The 16,125-nt window shown below is 43.3% G+C and overlaps 2 protein-coding genes across 2 annotated transcripts; both read right to left on the bottom strand.

Annotated features, from left to right (window-relative positions):
• Window positions 1-434: 434 nt before the first annotated feature.
• On the bottom strand, window positions 435-8,267 carry glmp (glycosylated lysosomal membrane protein). The gene is made up of 7 exons (XM_065471376.1): window positions 8,137-8,267; window positions 4,031-4,195; window positions 2,853-2,951; window positions 2,608-2,772; window positions 2,316-2,534; window positions 1,303-1,571; window positions 435-1,223 (listed from the first exon to the last, which is right to left on the bottom strand). Exons 1-7 carry the CDS (start codon window positions 8,230-8,232, stop codon window positions 1,049-1,051), a joined length of 1,188 nt encoding a protein of 395 aa, XP_065327448.1. The 5' UTR covers window positions 8,233-8,267; the 3' UTR covers window positions 435-1,048.
• Window positions 8,268-10,446: 2,179 nt separating this feature from the next.
• Window positions 10,447-15,831, bottom strand: cct3 (chaperonin containing TCP1, subunit 3 (gamma)). Its single transcript, XM_065471368.1, has 14 exons — window positions 15,742-15,831; window positions 15,157-15,218; window positions 13,211-13,261; window positions 13,052-13,114; window positions 12,874-12,970; window positions 12,642-12,759; window positions 12,382-12,568; window positions 12,117-12,266; window positions 11,866-11,998; window positions 11,604-11,685; window positions 11,346-11,526; window positions 11,015-11,260; window positions 10,794-10,925; window positions 10,447-10,692 (listed from the first exon to the last, which is right to left on the bottom strand). The coding sequence occupies exons 1-14, from the start codon at window positions 15,767-15,769 to the stop codon at window positions 10,600-10,602; spliced, it is 1,623 nt and encodes a 540-aa protein (XP_065327440.1). The 5' UTR covers window positions 15,770-15,831; the 3' UTR covers window positions 10,447-10,599.
• Window positions 15,832-16,125: the final 294 nt, after the last annotated feature.

Below are 16,125 nucleotides of genomic sequence, written 5' to 3'. Positions count from 1 at the left end.
AAGTGCTTGCTCAAGGATCATCTAATTGTTTAGGTTTTCTCTATTTTATCGAAGGGTCTTTACCTTACAATATGAAGCACCTTGAGGGGACTGTTATAATTATGTTTCTGAGTAAAATCAGCTGCTCTGTTCTCAGCACACCTGTGCATGTCTCTACAACATGCTGCCAACACCAGCCCATTCATATGAATGTGCTGTAGCCAGACAAATAAATCCTGGGTTGATTTATTAAGCTGATAACCAATTTCATGTGACCTCCTGTCCTGACTGATGATGTAAGATTAGAGAAACCATCTGAAAAAAAAACTTACTTCTTATTACAACTACAAACAAACAAACAAATCCAGGTGTGCTCACAGGTGAGACATCCTGTAATATGAAAGTTGATTTTTTTTTAATTATTAAAAAACACCAGTGACATGTCAGCTGACATCTGATGAAGAAACTGAATCAGGCAACTCTGATATATTTTATTAACAATCAACTTAACTTTGCTTCTTAGTTTCAAAGTAAAAATTTAAATCGTACATCCTTTAATCTGAAAGTCAAAGACTGGCCCCACCCACTCAAGCAGTGTTTCAGAAGAAGGTGGCAGACTCTTCATCTGTGACCAGCTGCTTTAAATGAACCCTTTAGACCTTTAGAGTAAGAATATGACATCATCAGAAAGGGACATGAACCTGTCAGGGTTCAGTAACAATGACTGAGGGTTCAGAAAAAGGATTTTTAAGTTTTATTTATAAACATTATAGTTTATATGACCTACTGAAAAAGTAAAAGAAAGCTTCAGAATAACCATGAGCATAAGAGCCCACAGGTTTTTCAAGATGGCTGGCAAGTGGTGAGCCTGGAGGTTTGATTCAGCAAGAAATCGATGAGAGTAACAGACAGAGTAAGATCTTATCCAATCACCAATCAAACATATTGACTGTCTTTAAAAACACAAATGGGTACGCGGATTCTGCTGTGTCCTGACTGGCTGGAATGTCACTGTGACATCATCTGTTTCTAAAACATTAAAACTGTCTCTGGCAACTCAGTGAAATGATTAGTTGATTGGCTCGTAGGAGGTTGAGGATGCTCCCTTGCTTTTACGGATGCAGAGCCAGATTCCACCAACCAGCAGGATGATCATGGGAATTCCCAGACCAACTGCCATGATGGCAACAACCAGAGGAGAGAAGGAGTCAACAGGTGGCGACCCAACACCCACCAGCAGTGTCCTGGAGGAGTAAGGAGGAGATGAGAGCTGATTGGCTGAGAGTAAGAGATAAAACAACAAAGAAATAACAACAAGCCTACCAGCTGAGGAAGCGTGTGACGTTGTAGAATGGTTCCCCCGCCAGGCCAAAGCTCACGTTCAGTGCCATGCTCTTTGGATCTGAGAAGAAGCCTCGGATCAGACCGGACGAAGCCGTCACCATCGACCCACTCTGAGCCCGCGGCACCGAGTGACGGCATGGCGTGGCATCTTCCAGAGCCGGCCGTGCCTGACGGTACGCCACTGGCTTCCACAGCGCATAACCCAGAACATCAGAACTGCCATTCACTGATGACACCCATTGAGAAACCTGAGGGGTCAGAGGTCAACACAAGACATTCAGTCAAACTTTACTCAAACTACATTGTAGACAGAATGAGCAGGACCTGTAGCAGAAACATATGGAAGGAAAACCAAAGTCATACTCCCGCCCACACCAACAGGGCCATTGTCTACAGTAAAAAAAAAAAAATCTATCGAACTATATTTCTGTGACTCACGTGACCAACATTAAAACCTCATTTGATGTGAGAAAATATTCAAAGATCCAATCTGTGTTAGTCCAACAACAGAAAACCCATTTTCAGCAGCATTTCAGCAGGATAGAGCACTCTTTTCTTCTGCAGGGAAGCTTAAAATAAGGTGGAGCAAACCTTAAAACCAGCCCCCCAGACTAAAGGAGTCCATCTGCACTCTGATGTGCAGATGGACACACGCGCACACAACCCTGGATGTGGCAGATTATTGGTTGAGTAGGTCGTCACACTGGATGTCCCGCTGAGTTTATGTCTAATCACTGACTGGGTCTGTCGTCAAACAGCACACCGTACTCACTTCAGACCACATTAATTCATAATAAAAAATAAATGTAGTTAATGATGGGCCAGATTTCTCATTTTGGGTGGTACATTTATTGAATTTAACATGATATTTAAAGGGTCCTTATCATTCATTGGTTTAGGGATAAGTCTTTTGATGAGGATGATTTCCTCCAAGAAGAAAATAAAATGATGTCAGAACAAGAAGAAGAACATAATGCACAGCACAAAGCTACCTTGAATATCGATGGCGTATACTCATCGTCGATTGATTGGTAAACGTCAATTGTGCTTAAAGGATAAGCTTCCCCTACTGCATGCATCTCCAACAGGAACCTGGACTGAGTGGCTCGGGCCGGTATGCCATCCAACCACACCTCCAACTGGGAGGAATTAACAGAGTGCAGGAGGTGCGGCCATGTCTCTCCCCGCCCCTCAGAGTCAAAAAACGACAGCTGAAATAAAAATAATGACTGTCAGCGTATCGATCATTTTTGAATACTGATCTCACTGTGCTTGGCAACAGACCTGAAGGCAGAGCGAGCCATTGGTGAAGGAGGCATCGGTGCCACAGAGAAGCGCCATGGGTTCGGACAGGTTGATGGGGTTCCAGGTGAAGTTCTGCAGGTCGTATGGAGGGAAGAGGTCAGAGGTCGGCTCAGCCGTGTCGTTCACATCGTCATACTCCAACAGCTGAGAGAAAAAAAAAAGTTTAAGGTCAGATGTATCCAGACATACCCTAAAGATTTAAGGTGGACTGAGATTGTTCTGACCCGGCTGAAGACGACAGCACTGCTGTACATCAAGCTGCTCTCTGGCTCCACTTTCAGGCTGCCGCTGGTGTTACGAGCCACAAACTCGGGCCAGTTCACCTGGGACACAAAGCACACCCATGGTCAGAATATTATGAAAAGTCATGTGACTGTCACACATATATCAACATTAGGGTGTCAAGAATGTTACAAACAACAGAAATTACTTAAACAATTTATTTATTTTAATTTTTAATTTAATTACTTTTATTTTATTTTAAAAGGTTGGGCTCAAGTGTTTAACCCCTTCTTTCGGCAACATTTAACCTCCAGCTGTGAGCCCATAGCCCCACAGCCCCGCCAATGACAGGCTCATGGACAGACCCTGGGGTTCCCAAGAAGTCTCTGTGCCCTCTCAGCTGAGTTCTCCTCATATACTTTCACATTAATCAGTAAAAAGGAAATCCTAGGGTCTGCTAATGAACCATACAAATGCCTGATAAGTGAGAGAAATAAAAGGCACACTGATGTTATCGGCTTGTTAACTGTGGCTTAGTGTGTGGGCAGCAGGACCAAAAAGGACACTGAGTCTGAAGCACACCGGATAATGCAGAACAGACTCGTGTTCTCAGGTTCAGAACTGATTACCTGTACAGTTTGTATGCTCTGACTTCGAGCCCCACCCACGATGTGGATCTCAGTTCGTCTATAATTTGGAAGTCGGGCCTAATTATTATTTGGTAAATACCTATTCATACATGCGTAAGTGCTTTCTATCTATTATTCACACTCCAATGAACACATCAGAACCAACTTGGTGTCTTTCTCAAGGATATTTAGCAATTAGACTGGAGCAGCCAGGGATCGAACAACCAACCCTCCAATCAGTAGATACTCTACCTCAGGAGGTAGAGCAGATCTTCCATCTTCCATCATCTTTTAATCATTATTATTAAGTGAACAGTGTTTGTCAGGGACAGATTTATTAAAATTAATGCAGCTCTTAAGATAAAAAAATAAAAATCACCCTCTCAGTAGGCTGAGGCTTTTCATCCATTTTTTCATTTTATCAGAAGTATATTTTTTATTCTCACAAAGCTGGCCGTTCACACTCGGTTTCACTTGATTGTTTACGCTCTTTCTGAAACTTTTCTCTGTCCGATGACATCACACTGAGTTTACCGCCTTCCTGTCCATACCTGCACTTCAGAAGAAGTAGAGTTGGTGTGGATGAGCAGCAGCGTTGGCGCCCCCTGGCTACAGAACAGGAAATGCAGCGTGTCATTGTCTCCCACAGCTCTCACATGCAGCAGGTCACCAGCTTGAGGGGTTGAATGTGAACTGGGGTATAACTGCATTGAAATCTGCAAGACAGAAGAAGCAAACCTACTCAGAGCATTTCATCTTTTCTACAGCCATTGGTCTCATCTTACTGAATATTTTTTTCCCTTTATTGAATAGTACTGAGTACAAAAAAGGGGATTTTTTAGCAAAAATGTTCATTAAATTATGCAAACAGCAAAAGATAATGAAAAAATAATCACTATGGGATAAAACCATGGAAGGCCCAATTTATTTTGTTTTTGATTATTTAATTTAAGTGTAAAAAACAAATTGTACTTTTAATGAGATAAACATCTGTGCCGATTATGGCCTGGAAGTTCCGAGCTCAAAATGGGAGACACCCCCTAGGGTGCTGGAGATCCTGTGGCACTTCCAGATACAGACAGACAAAATGGTGGTGGCTCCCCAACCAGACATAGTGGTGGTAGACAAACTGAAGAAAACGGCCATAGTGATAGATGTAGCGATACCGAATGAAAGCAACATAAGGAAGAAGGAACACGAGAAGCTGCAGGAGTACCAAGGGCTCAGAGAAGAGCTCGAGAAGATGTGGACGGTGAAGTTAACAGTCATCCCGGTGGTAATCGGAGAACTAGGTGCATTGACTCCCAAGCTAGACTAGGGGATCCAGCAGATCCCAGGAACAACATCCGAGATATCTGTCCAGAAGAGCGCAGTCCTAGGAACAGCTAAGATACTGTGCAGGATCCTCAGCGTCCGCATCACTGTTTTATTTGTGCCACTCCAAAAAATTGTTTGTTAGTGCCTTAATTGTTTTAACACACAAAACAAAACAACCAACTACACTAGTCAACACAACACACTAACTACACACTCCAAATACGTCAAATCTTACAAATCTCTCACATCTCAAATTCAGTATCAATATCGCTCTCTCACCTCCGTAACTCCGCTCTGCCTAAACAACTAAACCCCACGTGGTGCCATATAATTTTTTTTATGGTCGACATGGTACATTTTTCGACCAATAGAAGAGGGATTTTTTTTTCTTTTTTTGCACTGTGCTTAGAAATGTTTTACCGTTTTATCACACACTGAACATGATGATAGTATTCAGTAAAGAGCATTGTGTATATTCTTTTATCATAACTCTGGTTTATTACTGGTATATAGTTTGAAGTCCGAACTTTCAACACAAGTTGAAATGGATACTCATCATTCTTTGCTGCTATGTCATCTGAAATCGGTCATGTGATTTGGATTTGCGTGTCCGTTGACCCCAGAGGGTTAATAACACTCACCTTCGTTCCATTTCCAGAGTGTAACAGTCAACCACCTGTGTTAAAATCTAAAAATGCCCATGGTGTTGATTCAAAATGTGATCTAGCACAATTATCGGTTGCTACTGAAAATAAGAAATAAAGCCAGTCCGCACTATGGACTGAACCATTTTTTAATGGTGGAGGGGGGTTACACTATGCAATATATTCAGTTTTAGAATTTATATTCAATGTTAATAGTTGGTAGATCCACGCATTAATGCTAGCTTATTTAATAAACAAGCTGAAAGCTCCGCTTCCCATTATACTTATATATACTTAAATAATCTAGGAACCACAAGTAAGCCACAGTCTGTAGGATGACATGGTACTATAAGGTCATTAAGAAGGGTCCTTATTATTCAAGACCGTGTAGCATGTGAGGAGCAGGATTTTGAATTCAATTCTGGATTTAACAGGGAGCCAGTGAAGGGAAGTCAATATAGGAGAAATATGCTCTCTTTCTAGTCTCGGTCAGTACTCTTACTGCAGCATTTTGGATCAACTGAAGGTTTTTCAGGGAGTTTTTAGGACATCTTGAGAATAACGAATTACAGTAGTCTAGCCTAGAAGTAATAAATGCATGAGCAAGTTTTCTCTGAGGCATGGTATTTCTGATTTTAGAGATATTGCACAAATCAGAAAGTATTTCTACATATTTATTTAATATGTGCACTGAAGAACATATCCTGGCCAAAAAGGACTCCAAGGTTCCTCACAGTGTTACTGGAGGCCAAGGTAATGGCATCCAGAGTAGTCATCTGGTTAGATACCATATTTCTAAGATTTTCAGGGCCAAGTGCAATAACCTCAGTTTTATCTGAACTTACAAGCAGAAAATTAGAGATCATCCAGGTCTCTATATCTTTTAGATATTCCTGCAGTATAATTAATTGGTGTTTGTTATCTGGCTTCATGGATAGATAAAGTTGGGTGTCATCTGCATAATGTTAAAAATGTATGTTAACACCTACAGCATGCTCTAATCGCTGTAATAAAATATTATTGTCAACAATATTGAATAAAGGACTGAGGCCTAGCAGGAAAGGCACAGAATGAGTCCACTGTCAGGCCATAAGACACAAAGATTGTAACCTTCACCGAAGTGGTTTCTGTACTGTGATAAGCTCTGAAATCTGACTGAAACTACAACTACTGTTTAAAACATTTTGGAGATAAAAGGAAGGTTGGAAAATGGCCTGTAACACAGCTGGGTCGAAAGATGGCTTTTTAAGTAATGGTGTACCTACTGCCAGCTTGAAGGCCTGTGGTTTGCTGATTATATTTAAAATTGAAACATTAATTAATGATAGGAGCAATCATGTAGGAATGGAGTCTAAAAGACATGTTGGTGGTTTGGAGGAAGTAATTACTGAAGTTAACTCAGAAAAGGAGAAAAAGAATAAATATCAGTGGCACTGAAAGTAGCTGTACATGTTACGTCCGTGAGATGATTATGAGTACATTTTTTATTATTTTATTATTTTTATTATTTTAACTGCAGGACAAGCAGTTAAGGAAGTTTCACTAAGAAAAGAAAAACCTGATAGGTGTCTCCCCAAAAGTTGATTCTGTTTATCTGGACGTGGCATTTCAGTGGGAGAAACGTTTCCTCACTCATCCAAGTGACTTCTTCAGTCTCAGCTGACTGCAGGTTTCTCCAATCGTACAAACAGTACATTTGCATAATGACTGAAACCAGCCCACTGAAGGAACAATGGGCTGGGAGGTCAGTTCCTTGATCATTAATATGTAAATTCTCATGACCATTGATCAGCAACCACAGTGGCCACTGATCAAGGCCCACTGATCAAAGAGCCTTGATCAGTGGCCACTTATCAAAGGGACCATGAGTACCACTCACAAAGAGTTGGGGAATGGCTGCAATCACTGCACTGTAAGATGGCAAAAGATCTACCCTTAGCCCCCCTCTTGGATTTAGAGATGGTCTTTCCCTTTTCACATAAATTACACAAAGACACAGAATTTAGAAAAAAGTGTGTCTCAACTGTTTAATACTCCTGACACACACAGGATCACTATGGGTTTTCACTTAGGCAGCGGTTGTCCTTCTCTCCTGGATCGGCTGTAGCTTTCTTTAGGTGCCTTCCTAGCTTGATCCCATTGATCAATGGCTTTTGATCAGTGGGCTTTGAGCAGTGGTTGTTGATCAGTGGTCATGAGATTAAAAACCAAGGAACTGACCTCACAGCCCATGACTTGCCAATGGTGCTAGTTTCAGTCATTATGCAAATGTACTGTTTAAGGTTGGGGAAACCTGCAGTCAGCTGAGTCTGAAGAAGTCACTTGGATGAGTGACGAAACGTTTCTCCCACTGAAAACGTCCAGATGAACAAAATCAAACTTTCTGAGATTTATTTACCTGGATGATTGAGCATGCATCAAGACTGATAGATGTCTCAGTAACTGAAAGGATTCCAACTGCTCTCTGATTGAGGGACCACAGGCGGTTCTACCCGCTGCGCCTCTTTACGAGTCTATTCAAAACAATCGGGAAACAGCAAATCGATCACACGATACAACCTTAATCCCGGATCTATAGCTCTCAGCTGAGCTACCAAACAAGCCTCCGTCACTTCCGGCTTCCCCTTCTGGCCCTCACGCTCCTATAGGGGTCTCAGCCGGTTCGGAGCCGGTTCCGGCTTCACCTGCGAACTCACCTGTCTGCGTCCGGGCTCCGCGGAGCACGTTACAGTGACGATCCACAGCACGAGAACCACGTACAGTCCGCCACTCCACGCGCTCCCCGCTGCCATCGTCTCTGCTCGGTCTTTGATCACATGATCCGCTGGTTCCCTGAAGTCAGCTGACCTGGCTGCTCGTAGTGTCAGAATGAGATCAGCCAATCAGAGCTGAGCTCAGACTCACCCAGTCATGGGCTGAACTGCGCTGGCAGCAGGTTTATCTCACAGCTTTAAGTTTGTCGATCCTGAGTTGAAACTCCGGCTTTTCTGTTCCAGTCAGAGTTTCAGCTCTGTGAAACTGACCAAAGGCTTATACTGCAGAGTTAACCCCAGGTTTTCTGCACTACGACCGTGGTTCACTTTTTATATATGAATTATACTTCTGCATCAGATCAGATGCCATTTTGCTGTTTCATAATTGAATGAACATGTTTGCTAACCCCCCCTTCAAACTTTCTTTATTTGAACATAGAGCACAATCATACATAAGAAAGTACAATCTGGGTGCAGAGTGCTTTCTTTATTCTTTATTTTGTTTAAGAATTAAACTGTGTACAAACAATGGAAAAATTAAAGGGAAGAGGCAGAATTATGCAACACAAAGCCAGAATCTCAAAGCAACTGAGACTAGACCAGCAGCTGCAGAGGCTGCACCTATGGCTCCACTTTATATCCATCTTTGTCGGCAAGCTCACTTCCACCATATCAAGGTACAACTTGTGAGCAACCACATAGCAACTACATTGAGGCAACAAAGAATCCCAGAAAAAGAAAAAAATGTACAACTGGCTAAAGCAACATGAGATTTCAAAACAAACCAGAAAAGATAGAAGAAGCAAGAAGAACCACCTTAGGTCTGTGGGAATGTAAGTGAATGGGAGATTTCCTGGAACTTTGGAAAAAAAAACCTCTAAACGAGGACAAAACTGCTGATTCAGAGAGAGAGGACTCTGAAAGAGAGTACTGTTATTCTGAATCTCTATCATTAGCTTGTGTATAATCCTTTTAGCCACTGCGACATGAAAGGATTAATTGCCAAACTCCTACCTTTGACAGGAGGAGCTTCAGCTTGGATTTCAGCTCTGAAAGACAACACAGCTGGAGAAATGCGTGCCTTAGGAGACATCCGTGCAATGTTCTCATGCATTGAAGGAGTTGATGTGACCACGAGATTGATGTTGGATGGAGGCATTTCACTCAGAGTGTGGCGACAACTTCAGTCAATTTAGAAATGGACTTGGCAGCAACTTAGAGTCACCTATCCAAGAATTATAGATTTGAGAACATTGAGAGTGTAGAAGATTCACCCAACTAGGGTTTAGATTTATGCCAGGCAAACAATTTAAAGCCCATTCCGCACTTTTTAGATATGTTTGTTGTTAATAAAATCTCATCACAAGCTAATTAAAAATCACCTCGTATCATCGCATAATCAGTGGTGAATTGTGTCTACAGTTCCCTTATTACAATTGATGTCTGATGCAAAAAATTATTATTTTTGTTCATTGTTGTACCCATAAATAAATGTTAATTAGAATGGATGTTAAAAATATTCAAAACACAGGGAACCTGCCTTGTCGCACACAAGTTTTTTTGTTGCTCCTTAACAAACAGAAAAACAGCCTTTCACTTAATGGAGTCCTTACGTCCTCTTGTTTTAAAAGAAATAAATGAAATATACGTTCTTAACTGAAAGACAGAACGCATTACAAAACACAGTCTTTAAAAAAGTTAATGGAGATGGAGTAAAAAACTTTGATGCAGAAGTCTTCTGTGTGTTTGTTTCAACTTCAACTATCAACCCATATCTGAATTAACTTTATTCGCTTGCCTTCCATGCAATTAAGCTTTCCTTCCTAGCCTCGTCAAATCTCAGCCACGGTGCCTTTTTGTGTTTTTCAGTCCCTGGATGTATGGCAGGCTAGTTTATGTTAAAAGTTCTCTTGTATAATAAATACCGATTCGACAGTGTGCATTCAACTTTTCATTTTTTCTTTTTAAATGGACACTTCTTTAAAAGCGGATTCAAATAAATATATTATTTTCAGCTTTTCACTAGCAAGCTAAAGATGTTGCACCTAGGTTCAACTGTTTATCGAAACATCAGGTAGGGATGGTGTTCACGTGTGAAAACCCAAGCCCCTGAGTATGAGTTTTTTTTTGTTTGTTTTTTTTTACAGCTAGGCATGTAAAGGCAGAGATAATTGTAAGCTTCTTTGTTGGCAGAATGAAAAATAAACCTAAACCAGGTTTACAGTCTCATAAAAAACATAAAAGTACATCACGCAGGTTTCAAAGGTAACTTTATTAACTGTTGTTACATTTCACTGAGTCAACTAGTCCCCATCCATACACACAAACACACGCAAATACACACACACACACACACAGAGGAAGAGAGACTGACGTGGATCTAGAATGATGCGGACAGATGTGGGTCTACTCAGCTCCCTGTCCTCCCATCTGCTCCTCTTTGTTCTTCTTCTTGTGACCAGAGACGATGTCATCAATACGCAGCAACAAGATGGCCGTCTACAAACACAGCAGTATCATCAGTATCAATCACACTACTGATCAGTAATCATTGATATCAATCACACATCAGGATGTACTGCTGTGTGGGAAGTTCTGACCTCGACGGCGGTCTTGTAGGTCTGAGCTTTGACAGCGAGTGGCTCCCAGATCCCAAGAGCTGACATGTCGGACAGACAGCCACTCTCACCGTCCACACCCCAACACACACTGTTATCCTGAGTGTGTTTGGCCTGAACACACACACACAAATACAAACAACTGACTTCTCAACAACACACACGTTAAATAAAATTTTATTGCTGTTACCTCATTTGCTTACCCTCAGTGATGTCAGAACGCGGATGGTGGAGGCACCACAGTTCTGGATCAATGTTCGGGGGATAACCTCGAGTGCCTGAGCTACGGCACGGTATGGCCACTGTTCGACACCGGTGAGAGCACGGGAACGCTCCGTCAGGTGCTTCGACACCGCCATCTCCACTGCGCCACCGCCTGGCAACAGGAAGGGGTCGAGCAACACATTACGGCATACCTGCATGGCGTCCTGCAGGTTCCTCTCCACTTCCTGTGGACAGAGACAGTGTTAACCAATCCTTGGATTTACCAATCACTTCACTGACTGATTGATTGATTGATCGACCACCGCTCACCGCCAAGATCTCCTTGCTTGCCCCCCTCAGCAAGATGGTGCAGGCTTTGGGGTCTTTGCACTCAGTGATGAAGGTAAAGTACTCATCTCCGATCTTCTTCACCTCAAACAGCCCAGCTCCAACGCCCACGTCCTCCTCACGCAGCTCGTCCGTCCGACTCACAATCCGGGCGCCGCACGCCCTGAGAGAGAAACAGTTATTTACAGCTCGCTAAAACTTCCTGTCTGAGGAGCAGAACGCTGATTGGCTGCTGTGTACCTTGCAATGCGGTTATTGTCAGTCTTCCTGACGCGACGGATGGCGGTGATGTTAGCTTTCACCAGGTAATGTTGAGCGAGATCTGACAGGAAACGGGAAGTAAATGCTATGCTGTTATTTTGTTTCAGGCATTAAGTTTGTTTCAGGCATCTCTGCTTAAACGTGACCTCAGAGGACTTTCCCTTCATGTTTGTTCACCATCTTGGTGCTCTGCACCAGCTCCACACTCCACTCTCTCTGCTGAGCTGCAGCTGACATGTACCTGAGATCCCCTTCTCGGTGAAGAGCAAGTCTGGTTTGAGGCGGATGATGTCCTCACAGATCTGCTGGATGTACTCTTCCTCCATCTGCAGGATCCGGGCAAAGTCTTCCTCCTTACTGATCTCGATATCTGTCTGCAGGGGGCGGGGCCACAGACAAACATTAACACAAGTAACACATACATGCAAACAAGTGTAACTACCTCTGTCTGTCTGTGTGTGTGTTTGTGTGTGTGTGTGGTGGGTGGATCACCTGACTCTCTCCTTTCTTGTACTCAAGCGAGCAGTCGAGCAAGACAATTCGTGGGTTCTTGATCATCCTCCTCATCCTTGGGTGCGTCACATCTTTGTTGATCATGACTCCTCTCAGCACGCATGAGTCCTCGATGATTCCACCAGGAACCTGCATGCAGCACGCCCATCATTGGAAACGGGACAGATAAAACTTTATTAACAAACAGCCTGAAGGCAGGTGAGCCAACCCTAGTTTAAAGCGACTGGCCCACAGTGACTCGTACCTTCTCCACCTTGGCGTACTTCTTGATGTCAATCTCTTTGCGACCACTCTCCTCCAGTTCCACAGTGCGCACGGCGTCCAGCGCAATGTTACAGGCCAGCTCAGACCAGCGGCTCAGAGCTTTGGTGTTAATGGCTGAGTGGACAATCTTCAGCATCATGGAGCGGTCTGACGTGTCCACAGGGGTGCTAGGAGGGGAGGGGGCAGAGTTACACATAGCATAGGACATGGCAACATCATCGCAGCTGGAACAGCTGTTACCTGATCTCCTTCAGCGTGTCCAACATGTCCTCCAGCGCCCGGCGGTAAGCACTGATGATCACAGTCGGATGCATCTGCTGCTCCAGAAACTGCTCAGCCACTGCCAGCATCTCACCGGCTGAAGGTCACACAGGTGACAGGGAGAGAGAGAGAGAGAGAGAGACAAAGACAGGTTTTAGATCAACTGAGAGATCGTGTTATCATGTGCCACGTTTCTCGTCCTCTTCCTCACCCAGTATGATGACCGAGGTGGTCCCATCTCCCACCTCCTCATCCTGTGTACGGCTGATCTCAATCATCGACTTCGCTGCTGGGTGCTGTACCTGGATCTGTTGCCAAGGAAATGCAGCAGGTGAGGAATCACACGCCTGATTAGATGTTGAATGAGTGTGAGCGTGTGAGTGACTGACCTCTCTGAGGATGGCATTTCCATCATTGGTCATCACGATTCCTCCAGTGGGATCGAGCAGCATCTACATATACACAAACACACACAGGGGCACATGTTAGCATATTAGCATCCCGACAACACTTCTCTTGCTGTGCTGTGCATGTGCAGAGGGTCTGACCTTCATCATGGCCCTTGGGCCAAGGCAGGTCCTGATGACATCAGCGATGGTCTGAAACGCACAAAGAGATCAAGGGGTCAATCGATCACTCAATCAATCCCAGCGGGTCAGATCAATAGTTCCTATCACCTGTAAGGTTCTGGCGAGTCTGTGCTCACGACCCACTGGGGATCTCAGAGTTAGCATCACATCTGTAACATGTTTCAAAGAGCCAGGTGTACAACTGCTTATTGATTATTATTTAGTCATGCTGATCACACTGGTCTGTGTTAATACGATCAGATTTTATCTGTCACACACACAATTTGAGTTCATTTATCCTCCTGCAGTGAATCTATGTAGAGCACTGAGAGACCAGAATGCCAATATTCTGCCACGATAACTAAAAGTCAATAAAAGCTGGCGCTTCAGCAGGTTGTGTGTGTGTGACAATGGTCAATAATGGAGCAGACAGGAGCTGGCTCTTTGCTGAGATGTTTGTGATGGTACTCCTGGTCCTTGAGCAGCACCTGGACCAGCCTGAACCGGTGTAGTTATGTGCCGACTCAGTCTCTGAGCATCACCTTTTTGCTTTCTGTACCACAGCCAGTCCGGCATTCAGAGGAAACACCCAGCTCCCCGTTAGTGTCTGACGCTGTTAGCAGAATGAAACCCGTGGACACATTGTTTCAGACTGAACTATCAGCCAATCAGTGAACACGATTATGTCACTGTTAGCACTGTAAACTGCACTCTGCAGGTGTTTCTTAGGTAAGCCATCAGTGTGCACAGGCTGTGTGTAACATACTAAAATCTAAATCTGAGTTTGACCCGTTCTGCACAAACTCTGCTGGTCTGTAGGGTTGTTATATATGCACACACGCACACAACCAACACATTCATATAGTGTAGGACTGTCAGAAATCTTCTTCAGACAGTAACATTTACCTTACTGATAAGTGCATTTTTAACCAATTTGTTTTTGCATTTAGGAAAATGTTTTATATAAAAACATTTAATACCGCATGTGAATCCGCTACACATCCTTTGGCAGATGTTTTCTGCAGCTTCTAAACAGAAAGCTAACAAAGCACACAAATTTAAACACCTTTTTTATCTTCTGCGAATTTTACTCTTCTTCATTTATGAGGAAATATATGTATAAATTCTTTGACTAAATAATCATAAACACTTGGGTAAAGCTATTCATTATTTTAGTAACTGAGTATTCTATTAATTGCTCAGTGGCAAATAAACACGTTCATCCTATTAATTAGTAATATTAAATATTCAGGAGATTAAATCTTAGAAATGTATACAATCAAATAGTTTAAATAGCTGTCCAAACACAATGCTTTTATTTTAGTTAAAAAAAACAACACAAAAAACTCTATCCAAGCTATGACAGGGTGAGCGGATGGGGACACACTGCACAGGTACTATGGGTTCTACATAGAACCAAGCTAAAAGCATGAGTAGAGTAGAGGAGCAGAGGAGGCCCTGGCTAACCCAGGCTACTGTCACTGGTGGATTTCCTCGATTAGCCAGACCTGAGGTTTTTTGCTCAGACACAGAACATAATGTTTGTTTGCCTTCTGTGAGTGCACTTGGACACAGCTGCTTATTAAGTAACTAATCAATAAGTTTAAGGACAGTGTGAAGCTCATCAGGAAGCTCATTGTGCTATGAGACCAATCCGGTCATGATTCTATTTTTTTTTACCCAGCCCAGCTCCTACAAGAAGAGGAGCAGGCCAAGACTGACTACAACCAACAGCTGGAGCACCTGCCAGATTGGACATGTCAGTTACCACGGTAACAAATTTGATAGGCAAGATATATGTCAGCAGTGGTGGGGGACCGCTGTGCACAGCACCAACACATCGTCTGGATCACAAAGCAGGTTATTCAATTTGTGACCTAAAGGGCACAGAAGGAAGTGAGCGGAGCCTTGTAGAACAAACTCACCTTTGCCGCATTGATGTTCCCGGTCTGGACTTTACGTCCAGACTCTCTCTTCACGTTCTGGTCTGCAGAGACACAAACACACACAGGAAGTTACTGCCAGCATATACGCAGTGCTTTTACTCTTTATTCTTATTCGTACAGAGATGATCCGTTTTCAATAGGCAGAGGTTCCGCCTGAAAAAGAAAACGATAAACCCTCACTCTCACACTAATCAGTACTGATGATGACTCTTCTCTCTGGATCAATCACAATGATCAGAAACACAACGACATGTTCCTAATGACATAATCAATAAGTGAGTTCACACTAACACAGGTGGAGGATTCCACCTTCACTCCATCACATGAACGCCTGATTTTAGCCTCAAAGGAACCGTTAGCCTACTAGCTCCGTGTTCATGCTGAGTAACGGGTTAGCTTAAGTTAGCCTAGCATCCATCTGCTAACCGGGCTAACATGCTAACGCCGGCCGCGCCCCGCTTTGTGCGTCTCCGGGTTGTTAGCGGATCGAAGGCAGTCCCGAACGGCCTGCGTACGGTTGTCGGTGGTTTTGTAAAAGCTTTGGAGGAAAATAAGAATACTCACTGAGCACTAAAACCTGCTGGCCGATCATTTTCACAGCGCGTGCCGGACAACAGCCTGGAAGCTTCTGGGTGGCACGAGGAGAGAGGAAGGCTCCACCCAAAGGGGCGGGCAAACAGCCCGGGTCCGACTAATCAGAGAGAACATTGCGTGACAGATAGGCAGATCCACCAATAAACTGAATGAGGCAAAAGGGTCGCCCTTTCATGGAGACAAAATCAGCCCTTTAGTTTCATATTATTTCCGTGTATTAAAAACTGTTTCCGCTGAAAATAGATCAGCTTCTACAATAAGCACCATCAGAATTCAGAGTTTTGGACTGAACTTCTAAAATGGCAATTTTTGCTTTTTTTAAAGAAATAATTTATGCTCAGGAGCATGGGCGTC

The sequence above is a fragment of the Pelmatolapia mariae genome, linkage group LG22 (assembly GCF_036321145.2).
Source record: "Pelmatolapia mariae isolate MD_Pm_ZW linkage group LG22, Pm_UMD_F_2, whole genome shotgun sequence".
Taxonomy (NCBI): domain Eukaryota; kingdom Metazoa; phylum Chordata; class Actinopteri; order Cichliformes; family Cichlidae; genus Pelmatolapia; species Pelmatolapia mariae.
The sequence above is the reverse complement of the archived record's forward strand: the minus strand, read 5'-3'. Positions and strand labels throughout refer to the sequence as shown.

Bases quoted from the DNA above. Each gene is read 5' to 3' on its own strand.
- cct3 (XM_065471368.1), bottom strand. From the start codon at position 15,769: ATGATCGGCCAGCAGGTTTTAGTGCTCA. The intron at 12,760-12,873 runs GTGAGGAAGAGG...TGTGACCTTCAG, and splicing joins CACCTCGGTCATCATACTGG to CCGGTGAGATGCTGGCAGTG. The intron at 10,693-10,793 runs GTCAGAACTTCC...CTGTGTTTGTAG, and splicing joins CCTACAAGACCGCCGTCGAG to ACGGCCATCTTGTTGCTGCG.
- glmp (XM_065471376.1), bottom strand. From the start codon at position 8,232: ATGGCAGCGGGGAGCGCGTGGAGTGGCGGACTGTACGTGGTTCTCGTG. The intron at 2,952-4,030 runs GTATGGACAGGA...TTTGTGTCCCAG, and splicing joins CTACTTCTTCTGAAGTGCAG to GTGAACTGGCCCGAGTTTGT. The intron at 2,535-2,607 runs GTCTGTTGCCAA...TTTTTATTTCAG, and splicing joins ATGGCTCGCTCTGCCTTCAG to CTGTCGTTTTTTGACTCTGA.